This window comes from Scheffersomyces xylosifermentans, assembly GCF_036884685.1.
Source record: "Scheffersomyces xylosifermentans strain CBS 12540 chromosome Unknown RJT20scaffold_2, whole genome shotgun sequence".
NCBI classification, from domain to species: Eukaryota; Fungi; Ascomycota; class Pichiomycetes; order Serinales; family Debaryomycetaceae; genus Scheffersomyces; species Scheffersomyces xylosifermentans.
The window spans coordinates 994844-1013883 of record NW_027042940.1 but is presented as its reverse complement, the minus strand read 5'-3'; the positions used below and the strand labels follow the sequence as shown (position 1 = coordinate 1013883).

The 19040-nt window shown below is 40.0% G+C and overlaps 6 protein-coding genes across 6 annotated transcripts; 5 read left to right on the top strand and 1 right to left on the bottom strand. All coding sequences in view use genetic code 12, as the record gives it.

Moving 5' to 3' along the window:
* Nucleotides 1-860: 860 nt before the first annotated feature.
* Nucleotides 861-3460, top strand: RJT20DRAFT_115067 (uncharacterized protein; the record flags this gene model as incomplete). Its single annotated transcript, XM_064915811.1, has 2 exons — nt 861-1100; nt 1197-3460. 2 exons carry the CDS (start codon nt 861-863, stop codon nt 3417-3419), a joined length of 2463 nt encoding a protein of 820 aa, XP_064775903.1. The 3' UTR covers nt 3420-3460.
* A 2654-nt stretch (nt 3461-6114) lies between these two features.
* RJT20DRAFT_92513 (uncharacterized protein) lies at nt 6115-8715 on the top strand (the record flags this gene model as incomplete). Its single annotated transcript, XM_064921437.1, has 1 exon — nt 6115-8715. The coding sequence occupies one exon, from the start codon at nt 6115-6117 to the stop codon at nt 8713-8715; it is 2601 nt and encodes an 866-aa protein (XP_064775902.1).
* A 1142-nt stretch (nt 8716-9857) lies between these two features.
* MGM101 (Mgm101p) lies at nt 9858-10946 on the top strand. The gene has a single exon (XM_064915810.1). The coding sequence runs from the start codon at nt 9893-9895 to the stop codon at nt 10721-10723; it is 831 nt and encodes a 276-aa protein (XP_064775901.1). The 5' UTR covers nt 9858-9892; the 3' UTR covers nt 10724-10946.
* A 196-nt stretch (nt 10947-11142) lies between these two features.
* Nucleotides 11143-12224, bottom strand: RJT20DRAFT_125698 (uncharacterized protein). Its single transcript, XM_064916563.1, has one exon. It carries the CDS (start codon nt 12143-12145, stop codon nt 11546-11548), a length of 600 nt encoding a protein of 199 aa, XP_064775900.1. The 5' UTR covers nt 12146-12224; the 3' UTR covers nt 11143-11545.
* Nucleotides 12225-13730: 1506 nt separating this feature from the next.
* On the top strand, nt 13731-15000 carry TOM20 (Tom20p). The gene has a single exon (XM_064919450.1). It carries the CDS (start codon nt 14012-14014, stop codon nt 14522-14524), a length of 513 nt encoding a protein of 170 aa, XP_064775899.1. The 5' UTR covers nt 13731-14011; the 3' UTR covers nt 14525-15000.
* A 2118-nt stretch (nt 15001-17118) lies between these two features.
* RJT20DRAFT_147587 (uncharacterized protein) lies at nt 17119-18801 on the top strand. Its single transcript, XM_064918923.1, has one exon. The coding sequence runs from the start codon at nt 17176-17178 to the stop codon at nt 18745-18747; it is 1572 nt and encodes a 523-aa protein (XP_064775898.1). The 5' UTR covers nt 17119-17175; the 3' UTR covers nt 18748-18801.
* Nucleotides 18802-19040: the final 239 nt, after the last annotated feature.

Genomic DNA, 19040 nt, shown 5'->3' with positions numbered 1-19040 from the left:
CCTCCTGAAATTTACGATATTTACGAGTCGTCCATCCTTTTGAGCCCAAATCAAATGCCCCAGCGCCAAAAACTGCTCAGAATCTAAATTTCACCTTCTGTTACATAGAGCATCAGTGGGCAACTGAGGGCAACAAGACAGGCACACGAAATGAAATGTATTTCCGAGCATGACCTCTTACTTCTTCCGGTAATGCATACCATATCCGGTGGCAGAATGAAATTCAGTTATCCGACTTACATCTGATCTTCCCGGATCTGCATCAGGAATAAAAGTTTTTTAGCGCGCTAAGAAAGCTGCAGAAGATAAAACCAGACATTCATCCACTTTCAAAACCACAACTAATACAAACGAATTGGTAAGACTAAAGCCATTTTTTGAGCCATTTCTGAGCCTTCCCTCCGACTATCTAAAATCCCATCCTAGGCACTCATATATAATATACAAAGTTTCCACTTTGCAGCATCAAAAAGACACAATTCCGCCAGAAACTCCAACCCCCTCCCATACATATACTCGCACCGGATCTCAGACAGATAAATCTGGCACCCGCAGACAGACAATACCAAGAGTCAAAAAACCGACAGAAAGAACGAATTACAATTTTAATTATCACTCTTTCTTTGCTTTGATAGTAGACTATAGAGGGCATTAAACCAGCAGAAAGGTTGCTTTAACTTTCAGAAACACCCCGAAACGGCTGCAAACCTGCTCAAGGTCGTTTTCAGCACTTAAATCGGTCAGAAATCGCCAATTCTGGACCTTTTCACTTGTCATTTACCTTCTATTTTTTGCATTGCTTTGAAGTTTATAATACAAACTCAAGCACTCTTATCACCATATTCCAACTATAGCTCATCATGAAGCAAACACTCCCTATCCACCGATCTCGACCCGTGGAAATCACAACGTCGTTTTTCAAGCGTATCAGTAACCCAAGAATTGTCAAACTTCTTTTGGCCGTGGTAGCTATCGCTAACATTATCTTCATATTCCATTATATCAACACGGGGAAATTCTCAACACAGCCAAGAAGAAAGAAAATAAGTTGGTTTGGTAGAAAACATGCTGCTAACGCCATTTCCGACAATGCTGGTGTCGTTTCGGGCATGCCAGAGACAACAACCATCAGTGAAGTGGAAGAAGATTTGGAAGAGGTAGCAGCAGAGCATAAAAAATTGCTTCCTCTTCCAGAGGGAGTTCCATATAGTAAACTTTCTTATAAGGACAAGATACTGTATCTTTTGAATGAAATTACCAACAATAAGGAGCAATTTTGGTTGGGTCACACCGAATTGACTGATTATGAACTTCAAATCAACGTCAAGGATTTCTTAAAAGACAATTGGGTAGATAGACCCACTTTATTCTACGACCCAAGATTCACACTTTCTGTGTACATCGATGAAATCAAAAACCAATACTTGACTAAAAATCCCGAGAATTCTAAGGCCAAGATGTACGAAATCGTTGTACCATTTGCTTGGTCCGATTGGGTTGACTTGTCCATGCTCAACCAAGAATTGGTCAAAGAAGAGAGCTTAAGAAAGACTTGTGACTATATGAAAGCAGTACACCATGTTCCTGCAAGAGATCCTAACTATTGTATCAATAATGAAGACTTGACACAAGACGATTTAGATGAAATGGGACTTCCTCTGTCTAAATTTGTTCCAGGATTCGCCGTGAAGCTGTCTCCTGCCAACAAAGCTTCTAACGAAGTTCGTATGTGGGAAGGAAAATCACACTTGCTTACGTACGCTGCCAATCCATTAGCTGTGATATTTTTAAGTAAAGATGGTGTTTATGAAGCTAAGATTGATGGCAAAAAGCGTATAGTTGATGGTGATCTTTTCGAACATTATTTGATTAGCCACAACTTAGATCGCGAGGATGTACACCTCAAAGCCATCATGAACCCAGTGAAAGAGTTCAAATCACTCTTGCGTCTGGTTAAACCAAACCCACTTGATCCTGAAGATGATGAGTATGGAATGGTGGCTAAAATCAAGGATACTGATCCAAAGAAGTCCAAGGAATTGTACCTTCCAGAAACAGCATTCAACTACCAACAAGACAAGATAGATCAGCAATTGAGCGAATACAAAAAGAAGCTCAAGAAACTCTGGGACGCTACAACAAACGAGTTAAAATTTGATCAAAAGGTTATCCACGAGAACAAGCTTACCAGAAATGAAAAGATGTACTACGAGGGTTTGGAGTATGCTAATCAATTCTCACTTAAGAAGGAACAGACATATTTTAGAATGGCACGTTTAAATTTCGGAAACGAGGAGAATGACCATGATGCTGGATGGCATTACGAATGGCGTTTCTTCAACGGAGCCCTCAGATACTTGAAGCAAGACTGGAACGAAGAAGAATTGCTTATCAGAGAAAAGGTTTTGTTGGACAGAATCCTTCGTAACTGGTTTAGATTTGCCAATGAAAAAGGAATCATCTCATGGATTGCACATGGCCCACTTTTATCTTGGTATTGGGATGGCTTACTTTTCCCCTTCGACGAAGATATTGACATCCAAATGCCAGCTGAAGAATTAAGCCGTTTTGCCAAATTGTACAACCAAACTTTAGTTGTAGAGGATATCACTGAGGGATTTGGTAAGTACTACATCGATTGTGGAACCTTTATTCACCACCGTGGAAAATCGTATAAGGAGAATCACATTGACGCTCGTTTCATCGACATTGATACCGGATCTTACATTGATATTACAGGTCTAGGTATCAGTGATGAGCCAGCCCCTGAGAAGTACAATGATATTATCCAAAATGCCGAACGCCAAGGAAAGCCTAAGCCAGTGTACAATTGTCGTAACTTGCATTTCTACTCTTACGAGGAATTGTCACCACTTAGGTTTACGATGATGGGAGGTGTGCCTTTGTATATTCCAAACCGAATTGAGGAGATCTTGAATGACGAGTATCTGAAAGGTATGAAAGGATACGAATACGAGGGTTTCTACTTCGTAGATGCCGTCAACTTGTGGATCCACGAGTCTAAGTTAGAATTCTTGTTCGAAGGACAGGACTTCAAGACTGAGTTTGGCGAGATCGATCCAGAAAAATTCACGGAGTTGGTCAAGAAAATGGGAGATGCCGAAGTGGTGAAATTGCTCGAAAAAGAAGAAGACGTCTTGTTAGAATATTACTTGACCAAGGATGTCACCGAATTACACCGTAAAGAATTGACTTATTTGTTCGATATGCCAGGAGGAGAAAACACATTGATTGGTGATATCGGAGCTCAGAAGAGCGGAGTTGAGATAAGCGAAAACAGTGCTTATCACGAATTATCTGCACAGTTCAAATTCCAAAAGCCGTTCAGACGTCCTTTGTTCAACTACGAGAAAATTGACAAGCCTAAGCACCATGGAGAGAAGATGCGTGCTGTATAGAATAGAATACGATCCTTAATTAATAAATAACTATAGATACAATCGATTTCATGGTGTAGAGATACATTAACAATGTCAGACGATAAATTACTCCACAGAACCATTAGGGAGTACGAAGATTACAATTTGATCATGCTTATGCCCGTTTGCACCCAAATTCGTATTTTGATACTATTTATGTCACGTGACAACTGTCTTCGGGACCATTGATTAAGTTTCATTAAAGTTTCATTAAAGTTATCTGAATTGGAGCCATTCCACAGAAATAGAACCCAACTAAACGGCGAGATCGACGAGGTGAAGGCGGTGTTTCAATTTGAGACCAAAGAGGTACTTTTCTTGTGCTGGTTAATTACTCACATTAGCCATTTGGTTAGCCAGATTTTGTGATTTTAACTATTCCCACCAAACAAACAACACAACCCGCTATCTGAGCTAAAACCACACCAAGAATTAAGCTTCCATTTCGTATCAAAGATCTTGGCTTAGTTGGCGATTTTTCTTCGCGACGGGCTAAACCACATTATCACACAGTGATTTTCCGACCAAGTGGCGCACAATGGGTTAATCACACGATTGTAACATTCTAACTGTGTATCTTTGTCTACGGCATCGCCAAGACCGGAACCAAAAAGGCACAATTCTGAACCAAACAGGTTGGAATCCGTCAACAATGGATTTCATTAAAATTTATCCATGCATTTCTGCATTGCATCGATGTTACTATCTCGACACAATCATCGGATAACACACTAAATGCACAGAAAGCTGAAAAAGTCAACCACATTTGCATCTAGCGCCTGCACACAGACCGCCTCAACTCCGACCATATCTTGCAGATTCTGGTCACACGACAGTTAGTCCGCCATTAATCTTGACGCCCGCATAATGTAATTGAATTGGGTATTATTTGCGTTGGTTTGGTATTTTATTATTGGCTGTAGGCTGTATGATGGGGAGTATTATTTATTGCGTTCGAGGGTATTGTGAGGGTGTTATGTTTTGGGGTGGAAAATATCGTTGTTGTCGTGTGCTAGTTTGGCGTTGGTGAAAAGGGCGTCGGTTTCGAGGATTTTGGTGTCGTGTGGAGATAAGCAAGAAATTTCACGCTTTGATCATACTCAACTGTGGATATCGGAACTCATGCAACCAGCGCCTTGCTGTCGATATCGAATTCGTTCATCTCTCGTAACCAGTGAAATAACCCCCTCGTCGAAATCGGGGGGTCATCTGAGGATTGGGGACGCCCCGCCAAATTTCCGAATGGCTGTTCCTGAAAAACACAAAGGTCCTGCATAAAATAAAACGCGAACCTTTTATCTTCCGGCCTGATACCCAAACCGACCGTAAGGCTGCCCACCGTCGCTCAACCGACTACTCTTTATACAGGCTATCACGACCGATCCCGGTACCGAACCGCCTCGAATCCAAAATCCGACCTTCTTTTTGCAGCTTAACCCCACGGCTTTTATAGTTTACTCTCGTTGCTTTTTCGTTTCCCCGAACTATATACAAAATTTTTCGCTTTTGCAGGCTTTACCAGGATTATCACTACCAAAGGATTGCATACACTGGCGGATGGTGAATACCTACGAGCGCCTCGTAGGCACCAACAGATAATAATAATAAATTAGAAGAAAATAACTAGATGTACACTGACCTTGTTTGTACTATAAGTTAATACTACAAGTTAAGATTTCACATTTAGATTTACAATCAGAAACTCGACACGAAATGGTCCATGCCGTGTCCGATTCCAGCACTCAGAAGCAAATCTCAAGTACTCTCTGAGAAATCTTTCCTGGACTCTGTCGAATATGTCATAATAAGTGAATAATAAGGACAATAAATCTGTGGTGGTTGACTATTCTTTGTCTTTGGCTATTTTTTTTTTTTTTTTAGATTTGATTCCTTTCATTCTTCTTTCATTCATTCATTCATTTAAATATTATATTATATATCTTTGCTTTTATCTTTTGTCTCCTTCGTTTTCTGACACTTAACAGAGAGAGTTACTGTTATAGTATTAAATAGGAGTTAGTATCTCTGGTTTTTTTTCACTGGAATATTACTGAATCCTTTTAGTCTTTAGTCTCTTTTATTGTCTTTTGAGTTTTCAGTTTGTGTGTTTGCTATTGGTTGTGATATTATATATATTATCTAGATAGAGTTGGAGATACTAAGAATAACTCATCATCACCACCATAATAATCATCATCATCATATTAATATAATAATCATAATAATATTAATAAGAAGATTAGTATTATAAATTATATTATATTATATTACACTATATTACACTATATAATACTATTTTATATTGTATTATACCGCTTTGAAGTATAATAGTATAATAGTATATAAGAATATTGATATATTTATTCATTGATTATTCATTGATTATTCATTTATTCATCCAACCTACCAGTTCTTCTACTCTGGTTTTCACATCAACACCCCGACAAGTCCCACTATTCACTGTCGAATACCATATCAAACCACCATTGTTCACTAGAAGGACTATATCACCACACGACACACCGGTTTTTCACTACACCCCATACATTGCCATACATTGCTGTTGTCACACGATACTAGCGACGTTCAACAACAATAGCTCATTTCATTCATACACCAACCATTATCCTCCACATACAACTCATCAACCTTTACCTTCCCCTTCACATCCACAATGCTCTCGGATCGAATACTCAAGACCATCTTCGTGGTTCTTCTCGTCCTAAACATAGGCTACTTCCTCCGTGTATACTCATGGCAGGAACTCAGGCTCAATAGAGCCGCCATGGAACATGTTTCCTCCATCAACTACGACACCGACGACCAGGTCGAATTCCCAGATGATGTCCCATACGAGCTGATAACCGATACCAAGCAGAAGATCTCATATTTGCTCAACAAAGTGGAGGCCAATGAAGGCGACAGGTATTGGCTTGCCAACACCTCGGTCAAACACCCATCTCTTCGTATCAATCCTGGAGACTTCCTTCCTTCCGATACCCCCAACTGGCAGAACAGTGCTGAGCTCTTCTTTGATCCAAGATTCACGCTTTCCGTGTACTTGGACGAGTTAAAGCATCAGTTGATGGATAGAAATCCAAAGAACGAAAAGAGCCGTGATCATCTCATTTCAATGCCGTTTTCTTGGGCCGATTGGGTTGATTTGACCATGCTCAATGAAGAATTGGCCAAACCAATAGAAGACAGAGCCAAATGCGAGTGGCTTCAATCCCATGTGAATAAGCCTACGAAATACCCTGACTTCTGTCTGGATCTTGTAGATGCTACAGACGAGGAAATCGCGGAAATCGGCTTGCCAAGAGAGCACTTGCCAGGATTTCTTGTCAAGGGCTCTCCTATGAACAAGGCTCCTCATAAACAGGTGATGATGCAAGGAAAGGCACATTTGCTTGCTTTCCAGGAAAACCCTCTTTCCATCGTATTCTTAACTGCAAGTGGAACATATGAGGTTCAAATCCACGATGAAAGAAAGAGAATTGTTCACACCGAGATGTTCGAGAACTACTTGAACAGAAGAGGCATTAACGCAAACCACTTGGAAGATATTAACAACGAAATAACATTGAACCCTCAAGAAGACTTCACTAGTTTGCTCAGTACTATTGCCCCAAGACCATTAAACTTGGATGACGATATCTACAAAATGAACGCCATTACTCGTCAGACCGATGCCAACGCTTCCCGTGAATTGTACCTTGATACAAAAGCCTTCGACTACAAGCACGAGAAAGTGATTGAACAATTACATGACTACCAGTATAGAATCGATAAACTCGAAGACAGTTTCTCCAACGAATTGCACTATAACCCTGACGTTTTCCGTGAATACTCCCTTGACAGACACGAATTCAACCATTATGGAGGTATTAAGTGTGCCGAATCATACTCCATAAATGACGAACCAACGTACTACAAGTTAGCTACTTTGTTGAAAGACAAAACCAACAAGGATGCTGGCTGGCATTACGAATGGAGATTTTTCAACGGTGCTTTGCGTTACATTAAGGATGAAACATGGACCATGAGTCAGTTAGAAGTCAGAGAGCAGATCATTTTGGACAGACTTCTCCGTAACTGGTTTAGATTTGCCGAAGAAAAAGGTCTCATCTCCTGGATTGCTCACGGTCCTCTTTTGTCATGGTACTGGGATGGTCTCATGTTCCCTTTCGACATTGATATTGACATTCAAATGCCAAGTGCTGAATTAAACAGATTGTCCAAGCACTACAATATGACACTTGTTGTCGAAGATGTACAAGAAGGCTTTGGTAAGTTCCTTATTGACTGCTCTACGTTCTTGCATCACCGTGACATGGCTGCCAAAGACAACCATATCGATGCCCGTTTCATCGATGTAGACACTGGAACTTACATAGACATCACTGGAATTGGTAAGAACAACGAAAATCCTCCTCCAGAGTACGACAGCTACATCAGAAACAAAAATGCCCACTTGGAGTCTGTAGAATTATACATGGATAGAAGAAAGCACTGGTTAAGCTTTGAGAAGATCAACCCTTTGAGATACTCGCTGATTGGTGGCGTTCCAGTCTACGTTCCTAACGATATCATGTCCATGCTTAATCATGAGTATTCTCAAGGTACTGCTATATATCATTTCCAAGGTTACTACTACGTCCCATGTCTCAGATTATGGGTCTTAGAAGATAGAATCAAGAAGATTTTCAATGAAGACAAGTACATGGTGGGAAATGAAATTGACAAGGATAAGCTTCTTCAATTAATCGTGGACATGCGTCCTGAACAGAAGTTGACCCTCTTGGAGTCAGATGATGAGTTGCTCATAGAGTACTACTTGACCCAAAAGCAAACTGCCTTGCACGAGGTGGAGAAGAAGTTCATGTTAGATCCAAGCTTGAAGTTTTCGACTTTAGATTTACACTCCAACTATGATTACCACCAATTGACATCTAAGTTCAAAATGAGCAAACCATTTAGAAAGTCTCTCTTTGACTGGGAATACTTTGAAAGGTTCGATCATGAGGTAAGGGAAGATTCATCTGATCGGACCGCCGAGTCTCAAAAATTAGAGAAGCCAAAGATCAATCCACAACTGTTGGCTGCTGGTGTTTTGACTCCAAAAATAATACTGGAGAAGCCCAATGGTTTCCAATTCCCGGAGGACGAGGGCAAAGAAGAAGAGCTTCCGCCCGTAGAACCACATGAACAACCAGCTGAGCCTAAGAAAGCTGGAGTACAGGCGAAGGCTGGCTCTGAGGAAGAGGACGTATAATTCGGCAAGAAGTAGTCAAGATCGGCACTTCTTGAGAAGAACCCAATAGCATTTTGCATACATTCATTAGTGTACACTATTTCAGTTAGAACATTTGTATATTATAATAACATTACACAATTTAAGGGCCGATGTAGGAATTTAATGAGCACTGGAGGTTAATATAGTCCGAGATGTTCCATCTGAAAAGATATAATCTGCTAGCTTGGTATGGGATATTTTGCATCCATTTTGTTAGCTGTGATAACAATACGATAGCTCCAATACTACCATTTTTCACTATGGAGACAATAATTTCAGATGCAACAAGACAATAGCATATATGCCATAGGTAGCCATCTACTACTAAATGATATTTCATAACATAGGCGGCTGCTCTTATGATATTCTGAGTGGTGGGCTCATAAATGGTTGCAATAATGCACATCATTCCGTCAGAAATAAACGAACATGTTCCATTTTTTGAAAGGAATTACACTCATTACCGGCTAAACATACATCCCAATTGTAACTACTGCTCCATTTACTATTACTCTAAGGAATCCCAGCATTCAGCCATAGAAAGAACTATCATACGGATCTGATTAATGTGATGAATCATTCCACATACTGTGTATAATGTCCCGTACTCCATTTAGCCTAAGTCAAGTAATTACATAACCCTACGGAAACCCACAGAACCGTACAGAACTCTACAGAGGTGAAGAAAGAATTGAGTTATTATACTTACCTAAGATTCCTCTAAGATGCCAATCTCAACCACTGAACGATTCAGCATCCGACTTCATTTTCCACCACCACCTCCATCATCAGAATCACCTTCTCTTACCTAACACAGTCACCTTCTTTTTATCCATCACACGTTCCCTTAACCAACACCTTCATCACCTCTATTTAACCACCACCATCACCACCCACCAACCTCACCACTATCACCATTGATCGTCACCACCACCACAAACACACCTTCTCTTAAACAGCGCTCTTTCCTCTTTTTGCAACCCTTACATAAGCAAACTCCCCCTGCATCGTTTCATTTATCAAGTCACATGACTTTCACATGACCTCACCATTATGGAATTCTTTTCCTCTACGGGTTTCCATAAGAATGAAGTTCTAGAAATAGACCACTGTTTCTTCTTCGAGAACGATATAAATCATCAGAAAAACAGTCGTAATGTATCCAATTAGACCCGTGGTGAGTACCAGCCGTGTGTTGACTCCTTTGGTGCGATTTTATGCCACTACAAACCGGAGTCTGACCATTAGGAGAAACTACGCTTCAACTCCCGTCTATACGCGTGTAGGTTCCACCAGAAGTTCGTCAAAAGCAGCCACAGAGACGTCGGAATCGAGCATTGACGAGTCAGAATTGTCTTCTAATGGTGGCATTTCAACTGCTGCTTCTTCAACCCCAAAGAGTGGTGTTTCGTTTAACGACTCACCAATTATTGCTGCGCCAACTGCTCCAGGAGAGCCTATTAACTGGTCAGACTCGTTTCATGGACTCGGATCTGTTCCGTTTCCTCGTGAAGTTGCTGACATCTTATTAGCACCAATTGCGGATGAGGATATCGAAATTAAACCAGATGGGCTTTTATATCTTCCTGAGATTAAGTACCGTCGTATTCTTAACAGAGCATTTGGACCAGGAGGATGGGGTTTGGCTCCTCGTACCGAAACATTGATTACACCAAAGCAGCTCAGTAGAGAGTATGCTCTTATTTGTCACGGACGACTTGTCAGTGTTGCCAGAGGAGAACAGGACTATTTTGGAGGAGAGGAGAAAGTCACTACCGCTTTGGAAGGTTGTAAGAGTAACGCTTTGATGAGATGCTGCAAGGATTTGGGAATTGCCAGCGAGCTTTGGGATCCTAGCTTCATACGAGCTTGGAAGAAGAAGTATTGTGATGAAGTGTTTGCAGAGCATGTCACGACAAAGAAGAAGAAGAAGCTTTGGAAATTAAAGAAGAATAAGACTTTGGACTACCCCTACAAGTTGACCTAGGGAGGCTAGGATTGTAGATAGAGTGGAAGAACTTCGCCAAGAGATACTGACCCCAAAAGTTTCGGGATAGGTAATAGTGGTAGTTTCCTGGAAGCATCTTTTGGATAGCTATCTAGAATGGTTGGAACTTTGGAATCGTGTAAATAGACTTAGTGCAACGTATATAGTAATAATTGCGATTGAATATTTCTAGTGGAGAGAGTAGTCGTAATAGTAGTTGTACTAATACCAAAAATTGTAATTGTAATGATAATAGCAGTAATTGGATGTTTCTAATCACAATTTGCTCTGTCTTGTTCATAAGTTAAAAATATAAACTTGATTCAAATCCATATTTCGTATCTTCGGATAGAGTTAAAGCAAGTACAAAACAAATTCTTTTTGCTTAAGTTAACAATACCTCTACATCACCTACAACTCATCGAATTACGTTATATATTTAAACTGAAATGCGTTAGAATGATACGGTTGAGAAAACCATACCGCTTCGTGGTGAAATGTACTACCAAATACCGAATGATCTGGTGTGCCCGAAATCCAAAACCGCTTGAACTTGTGGCATGATAAATAGTAGAACTTGAATAGATAAAGGTGTAATGAGAGTATCAGCCGTAGTAGTAAATGTGCAATACTTGAAGGTAAACCTTGTTGGTAAAAATTTTGAAATATCAGTGTAAAAGCTGCTTGAAGAGCGATAGTCAAAAATTCTTCTTTTTTTTTGAACTCTGCTCCCTTCCCTTGTCTTACCTAAGAATCAATTATTACTCTTTGGTACTCTCTAAACTCTACTCAATGCTGGAAATAATATGGTGAAAAGTTTTCTTACGACTTGAATATACCACGGCCAGCTCCCAAGCCCTCTACGGTCTGGGACAATGGTCTTCTCTTCCACACATCCCAGAACTGTTGCTTTTCAAGGTCCTTGTCGGTGTTGGCGGCCTCAAATCTGACGTCTTGGCCAGCAGAACTTGGCGATTGTGCCCAGTAAGCGTGGTCTACGAGAGCGGTTATAGAAGCACCGGCGATACCAGTCAAAACCTTATGCTTTGGAGGCATGCTCTTGAATCCAACGGTCAAAGCGGCCAAATTACCGGCACCAACGGCCCAGAAAGTGTTCCATCCGTCGTTCTTTTGTCTGAGGTTGGTGATAGCACCTTTGGTAGCAGTAGCTACTGTAGCGAAACCGACCACGGTCAATGGCAATTCGACCTTGAATGTGGTTCTCTTCCATAAGTATAACCAGGCGTAGGCACCCACTGTGGTGTAGAACCCGAACTTGAAGATCTGGGCTGTTTCCTTCTTAGTGTCTATTGGTTTCCATGGCGGGTAAGCCGAAGCGTTGGCGAGGTTAACAAAGGGGGTTGGGAAATGGTTTCTGGAATCTGGGTATGCTGGAGGAGCGGTCTGTTCTTGTTCTGACATCCTAATATTTCTTGTATTCAGCTACGTGATCGAGATACCACTAGTTCAGATTGGCAATTTTTATCCAGAACAGTAACACTAACAAATGAGTAGAATGGTTTATTGAAAAGACTGTTTTCGATTAAACTGCCAGAAATTCTACCAATCACGAAATGATTTTTTCCAATGCGAGTCATGTGATGGGAGTCATGTGATGAGGGAAAGAAGAGATATTATTTGGAGTAGTAGTAGTGTGTAGAGGAGTGAGTGGGAGGAGTGGGAGGAGTGAGTAGTGAGTAGTGAGTAGTAAGTAGTGAGTAGTGAGTAGTGAGTAGTGAGTAGTGAGTAGTGAGTAGTGAGTAGTGAGTAGTGAGTAGTAAGTAGAGGGTAGTAAATTGTTGATAGTAAGTGGTGGGTAGTAAGTGGTGGGTATTAAGTAGAGTAAATGAATAGAGTGAGTAGATGAGTAGAGTGACTACAGGGAATACAGGGAGTACAGTGAGTAGAGGATAATAATAGAGAGTAGTATAGAGTAAATGAGTAGAGTGAGTTAAGTGAGTACTGTGGGTAGTGTGTAGAGTGTGTGAGCAGTTTAGTCGAAGCAAGGTAGTGAGTAGTGAGTAGTGAGTAGTAAGTAGTGCGTAGTAAGCCGTGGGTAGTAAGTAAGGTAGTCAGTAAGGTAGTCAGCTGTGTGTAGTAAGCCGTCGGTAGTAAGTAGAGGGTAGTAAGAGAATTGGATTGAGTAGAGTGACTACAAAGTAGAGTGATTAAAAAGTAGAGTGATTGATGAGCAGAGTGAGTGATTCGAGTGATTCGAATGAGTAAATGAGTACAGAGAAGTAAGTACGGACTGTACTGCAATGTAATGGGTTTTATTCTAGAGACTAGTTGTAATTAGCTGTCAATTGAGCATTGTTGGTAGCAGCGAGTAGGTGATGGTACAAAATTGTTGGCAAGTAATATGACCTTGGAAATGCAATTGAATGAACCCCCAAGGGGAGAATAAGGAAGTCCATGTACTTCATTTCAAGCCATTGGCACTTCCAGCAAAGCCAAAGCAAACGAATTACTGCAAAAAAAAAAACACAAAAAAAAAAAGGTCTTCTAACTGTGAAGGAACACTTTCCCAAACCATCGATTGCAAAACAACCCTTCAACACACTCAACATCTCCATAAACACAAAACATAAACACAAAGCATAAACACAAAATAACTACACTCACTTTTTCTTTCACCATTCTTCCTGGCAACGCTATAACTATTCTAACCAAGCAACTGCGTCCTGGAACATTACACTTACACTACACTCTACTACCCAATCATCTTCATTTCTTCTCTTTATATGTAACTCTATATATACTGTATACGAGGCTCATACCTTCTATGTTCTCTCTGCAGTACATTCTTCACTACTACATCGCCTACGTCATAACTCAATTCATGGATTTTATGACATAACGCACTACGTAAAGGTGCAAAATGACAACAGAGAATACGTCTACTCATATATTGATGTATTCATGTATTCATATATACATACGCATATTTCATATATACACATGCATATGCGCATCTCAAATGCATTCACCGTCTCAATCCCACTCTCTATCACATAACAACCCGCCATATTGTATCCACCCACTCCCTGCATTCACCTACACTTCACTACACCTTAACAGCGCCCAACCGGCCCAGAATTACCATCCTGCACACTCACACTCACACTCACACTCACATGACATTATCCACGTGATTTTTCACCGAAATTTTTCGATCCCTCCTTTACAAAGCCAATACGATCAGTTATAAGTCTTGTTTAAGTCCAATAAGGTTGCTAATAGTACTTGTTGCAGACCCCGATTGACGTCCACATAGCCCACACCAAAATGAGTAGAGCATTTGCATTCACAGCCGTAGCCGCAACCGCCACCGTCGTCGGATACGCCGTCTGGTTCGACTACCAAAGAAGACACTCCTCCGAGTTCAGAAAGGCTTTGAAGAAGAGAGCCGTTAAACAGCAGAAGTTGTCCGAGAAATTGGATGCCGAAAACAAGAAGAACAAGGTCGAGACCTTGAAGAAGGCCTTGATTGAAGACTTGGCCGTCAACCCAATCCCAACCGACTTGGCCGAGAAGGAGTCTTTCTTCATGCAACAAGTTGCTCTTGGAGAACAACTCGCCGCTAGCCCGGATACCAAGATAGACGCTGCTATCTGTTTCTACAAAGCTTTGGCTGTGTACCCTAACCCTACCGATATCTTGGGAATTTACCAAAGATCTGTGCCTGAGGACGTGTACGAGCTCGTTGTCATGATGGTTGCTTTCAAGCCTCCACAATCTGTGGCCAACATCGTAGGCGAGAAGCCAGAGACAAAGCCATCTGAAGATGACTTGGACTAAGTAGAGAGAAGCGAGATAATAGAAATAATGACGAAGCAATTAAGATGAAAATTTAAAGGTTTAAGGGAATCACAGTGTCCCAACTTATACTATCATTGTCTTTACTTCGTTGTCTTGCTTTACTATATTCAACTCTTTGTATAGTATTCTTTTCGTGCATTTCCAGCGTTCGATTCTTAAATTGGTTAACTGAGATCAGTTAAGTAGTACCCTGGGATTCTAGAGGTGGTAACTGCCACGATCATTGTCTAAATAGTTATGGACTGTTCTCGCCAGGCTCGTTATTCTTCGTTAGAGATTTTTAAAACTAATTCATTGTACATACGCTTCTTTTATTCCACTTGAGATATTGTAGCAAGAAGTAGAAAGAAAAATGAAGCGTGATTCACTTCAACTCTGATTATCTGGTAGTACACCTACTATCTGGACATCCTTAGACAATATATCGGTAGAGCGCTTCAAATCAGCAATTTGGCGTTACCGATTTTCTTCTATTTAATATTCAATATCTTGATATCTTGTCTGTACAACAGTATCTTGTCTGTACAACAGTATTAATCAATACAGAATTGTAGGATAACACTGCAGCTGCAAACGGAAGCCATTTCTGACATTAATACCCTTTTCCACTCGGCCTTCCTTTATTTCATGTCATTTAAAGAGCTTGGTACTGTAAAGGTGAAGTCTGTACAGTGACAGATCAGAATAATTATCTTTATACCTAGTTTATTCGAGAAAAGTCATCTTATCTCTTTCTAATATTAGCTTTATGACTTCTAGCAGTAACATTGAAGCTGAGTATAAGAAGCCTAAAAAAAGACAACTTTTAATCCAATTTTAGTAGTCAAAATTTGCTTCCATATTCAATATTTGTTTCCTTATTCAATATGATTGTATACTACAATATAGTCATATAATCCTTCAAATTAAACAACAAATTAAAAAACTTCATTAATAGAAATCTTTTTTTGAGTATACTTGAGAAATTACAATAACGTTCTCGGAAATTAACCAGAGAAGGAAACAGGATTGCAAAAAATTAGATACAAATATAAAGAGGCTCCAAGAACTTCTCCTGACGGCAGGGGATTTACAAACCATCTCGGAAAAATACCAGCAAGAGGTGGAAACGGGATAGCCTAAAAGTTTATAGAAGCATAATGGCAAGACTCCCAGAGCTTCAACTTTGACAATAGGCATGCTCTATATATTTTCATTATAAATTGCAGTCTTCCACTCTGGAAAATGCAACCACTCCTATCCGAACATTAGGTATATTCTGTCCAATGCAAATCCTATGAAAATACTTGCATGCATGATGGGGCTGAACTTGTTAGATCTTCTAGGCAACGTCCGATTAAGGATGAAATAGAGGATAATAATATTGTATAGGATAGTTTTATGTCGGTTATTTTGTCTAAAAACTCCATATTTATATTACTCCCCTTTTTAAACAAGCTTTAATTTCAATATGAAATCCGATTCCATTGCATCCTTATTTACTCGCTAAAACTATTTTTCTTGGTCACTTTAGAGGTAATCCATTATAAAAAGAAAAGAACTGAATCTGCTGATATAGTACTACTTATTGTCACTGAAATAAGAGCCCTAGCGTTGAGTTAAGCGCTATTGAACGATACACAATTATTTGAGTAGATTGCGGACACCCCACTTCTCTGAATTTCACGAGTGCATAACTTGAATGTGAGAGTTAGGCCAGAGGAGGAGATTCATTTCTTTCAGTTTACGAGAAATTTCGAATGCACGATCATCGAGTGATACGATATCCTTAGTAACGGAGCGGATAGTCTGCCCGCCAAGAAAAAACGATTCGTATTTTTTTTTGTTTTCAGTAATAGAACGTCACTCCAAGATTTGAGCAAGACGGATTTTTTTAATGACAATCAACCAACTTACTGTTTTTTTAACTCTTTGAAGTGCTTTGGTGCTCGGATCGTTAAATACTTCCATATGTTCAGATCTATATCTTCAGCCTTCAGCATTTTGCATCCTCGCGCAGTCATACATGCGTGGTATTTTCCAGCGATTTTTGCCCTTTGAGAACATAAAGATTTTTCCAACACCTTTTTATCGCTAATATGTGCTCGTAACTGCATACTCCTTTTAAAGTTTTCATGGAACTTCATGTAATGTCCTGAAAGGGTTCGAGCAATCAGTTTCATAAGTAATGACGACGACTGAACTAGTTAATAGCTATCGTAGATTCAACGTATCATCAGTGGTACACGGTATACAAATAATATAGTGGCTTAAACTTACAAAACATAGAACCCTTGTGACGACTATTTCCAGATTCATGTGCATGCACTTATTTTCTTCGGCGTTTTAACTTTCCAAGGTCAAGAACAAGGGATGCCAACTAACCAAATGCGACGATGATGCCAATGTATAAATCATATTCTTTTGTTTGATTAGAGTAGACTGAGTTTTTGACACCTAATCCCGTCATGCATAATGCTGCAGATGCAGTATGTACTATATTTTAATCGCCTGCCAAGGAATTTTTGGTATTTTTTGCAGCAAATAAATTTAATTTCAGTTTGGCAGTGGGCCCGTAAACACTCCGTAAGGAATGTTGAATTATTGATGATATATATGATATATATATGTATACATATTTGTAGGCTTATATGACCATGGGAAAGTCTCTAATCAGAAACAATATGTATTCATTCAGCATCATATTCCTAATAGGATGTAGCCTATCACGGGTGGTGAATGGACTTACAGTTAGTGAATCAGAAGTATACCGTGGAATCACATTTAGTGCCCCATTAACAGTAAATTCTGGAGCCACTGTGAGATTTGTGGACTCACCGATACAATTCCATGATACCGTTAATATACAACTGGGAGCTTCTTTTTATACCCACTATACATCCCCACCAGGATTGTTTGGGTTTTTTGAAGGAGCCATCACCAATTCGGGGAGATTCGTAGTTGATGGTCTTAACAAAGTTATCCTGTTTTCACCAGGAGCTAACAATGGAGGACTTACAAACTCAGGTAGTATGTTATTCGGATTAGGCTCTAGCGTCAGTTTGCCTTTGAAGAATGCAATAAACTATGGACTGATTTACGTCGCATCCAACGACGATTCAGCAAGCTTCACTGTACCTTATGGTAGCTTGAGAATGAATCCAGGAGCATCTCTTTGTCTCCAGAACACTGTATATAGGATGGGAATCTCTAATTTTGAAATGCCTGGCACTGGTGGATGCGTTTCTCTCATGGGGTTCGCACGTATAGATGGAGGTATTGGCGGGATCGACAGTAGAATAACAGTCGTAATGTCAGCGGATTCGGGGATAATACTTAAGACGGGAAATCAAACTCCCATGACTGTATCAAACTTTGGGCAAGGCAACATACTTGGATCATACTATCAAATAAAATCATGGGGTTACGATCCTACCCTGGGTGTTTTATCGATCGTTAATTCATTAAATTCATTTAGTAGGTTTAATATCGGTCTAGGATATGACACGAACCAGTTCCTTATCTCCACATATTCTCTTCTGGGGCTGCAACCATCTAATATCGTTATTTACACTGGGGCTGCTCCTAACGGTAAATTGACATGCAATTGTGACACAAATTTCGGCTCATATAATCCCTTTGCCGAATACATCACTACAGTCAGTGATGCAGATTCGACTTATTCAGCGGATGTATTGATTACAACCTCACCCAATGCAGTATGGTATACTACGACCTCGATTATACCAGCCCCAGCTGCAGAATCTTCAACGACATCCACGGCTCCTTCATCAATTGAACTGTCAACTCAAATTGTTGAGTCTTCAACAGAGCCTTCATTTGCTTCTTCCACCCAATCTTCTTCATTTGAACCTTCCCCAAGTGAAACTCCTTCAGAGATATCTCCGACTGAAAGTTCAATTCTTTCTTCCAGCGAATCTGTGGTTGAATCTTCAACCGAGTCCTCTTCTCTTGACTCCTCGGTATCAGAATCGTCAAGTGAGTCTTCAGCAGAGTCTTCTCTGGAAATCTCAACTGACACATCAACAGACACCTCCACGGAATCATCAATTGTTGAAGATTCACCAAGTGATCTGTCGATATGTATCCAAGTAACTGTAACAGCGGAAGCAGTAACTGTGACAGTCCCCAATCCCAGTCTTCCTGTTGACACAATATCAAGCTTGGAATCCACTACCATAACAACAACAGTCAATGCGTAGTTTATTCATGGAAGCTTTTTGTCATATTCTATATTAGAAGTCAGTAGTAAGCTCATTAATAATCTTGCTTAAAAATGAAGTCTCCCTATCCCGATAGAATCGGATCAATGATGTATATATTGCTGTACAACTTGAGATGATCACAAAATAGGGTGTGAAATTGTATATCCCTATTTGCATTTGATTTACTGTAGTCAATTAGATTCATCTATAAATATTTAAGACTGCCATTTTCAATCTCTCTAAACTCGTATAATAGCCCAATTGGAATATTGATTAAATCTCACACAGAG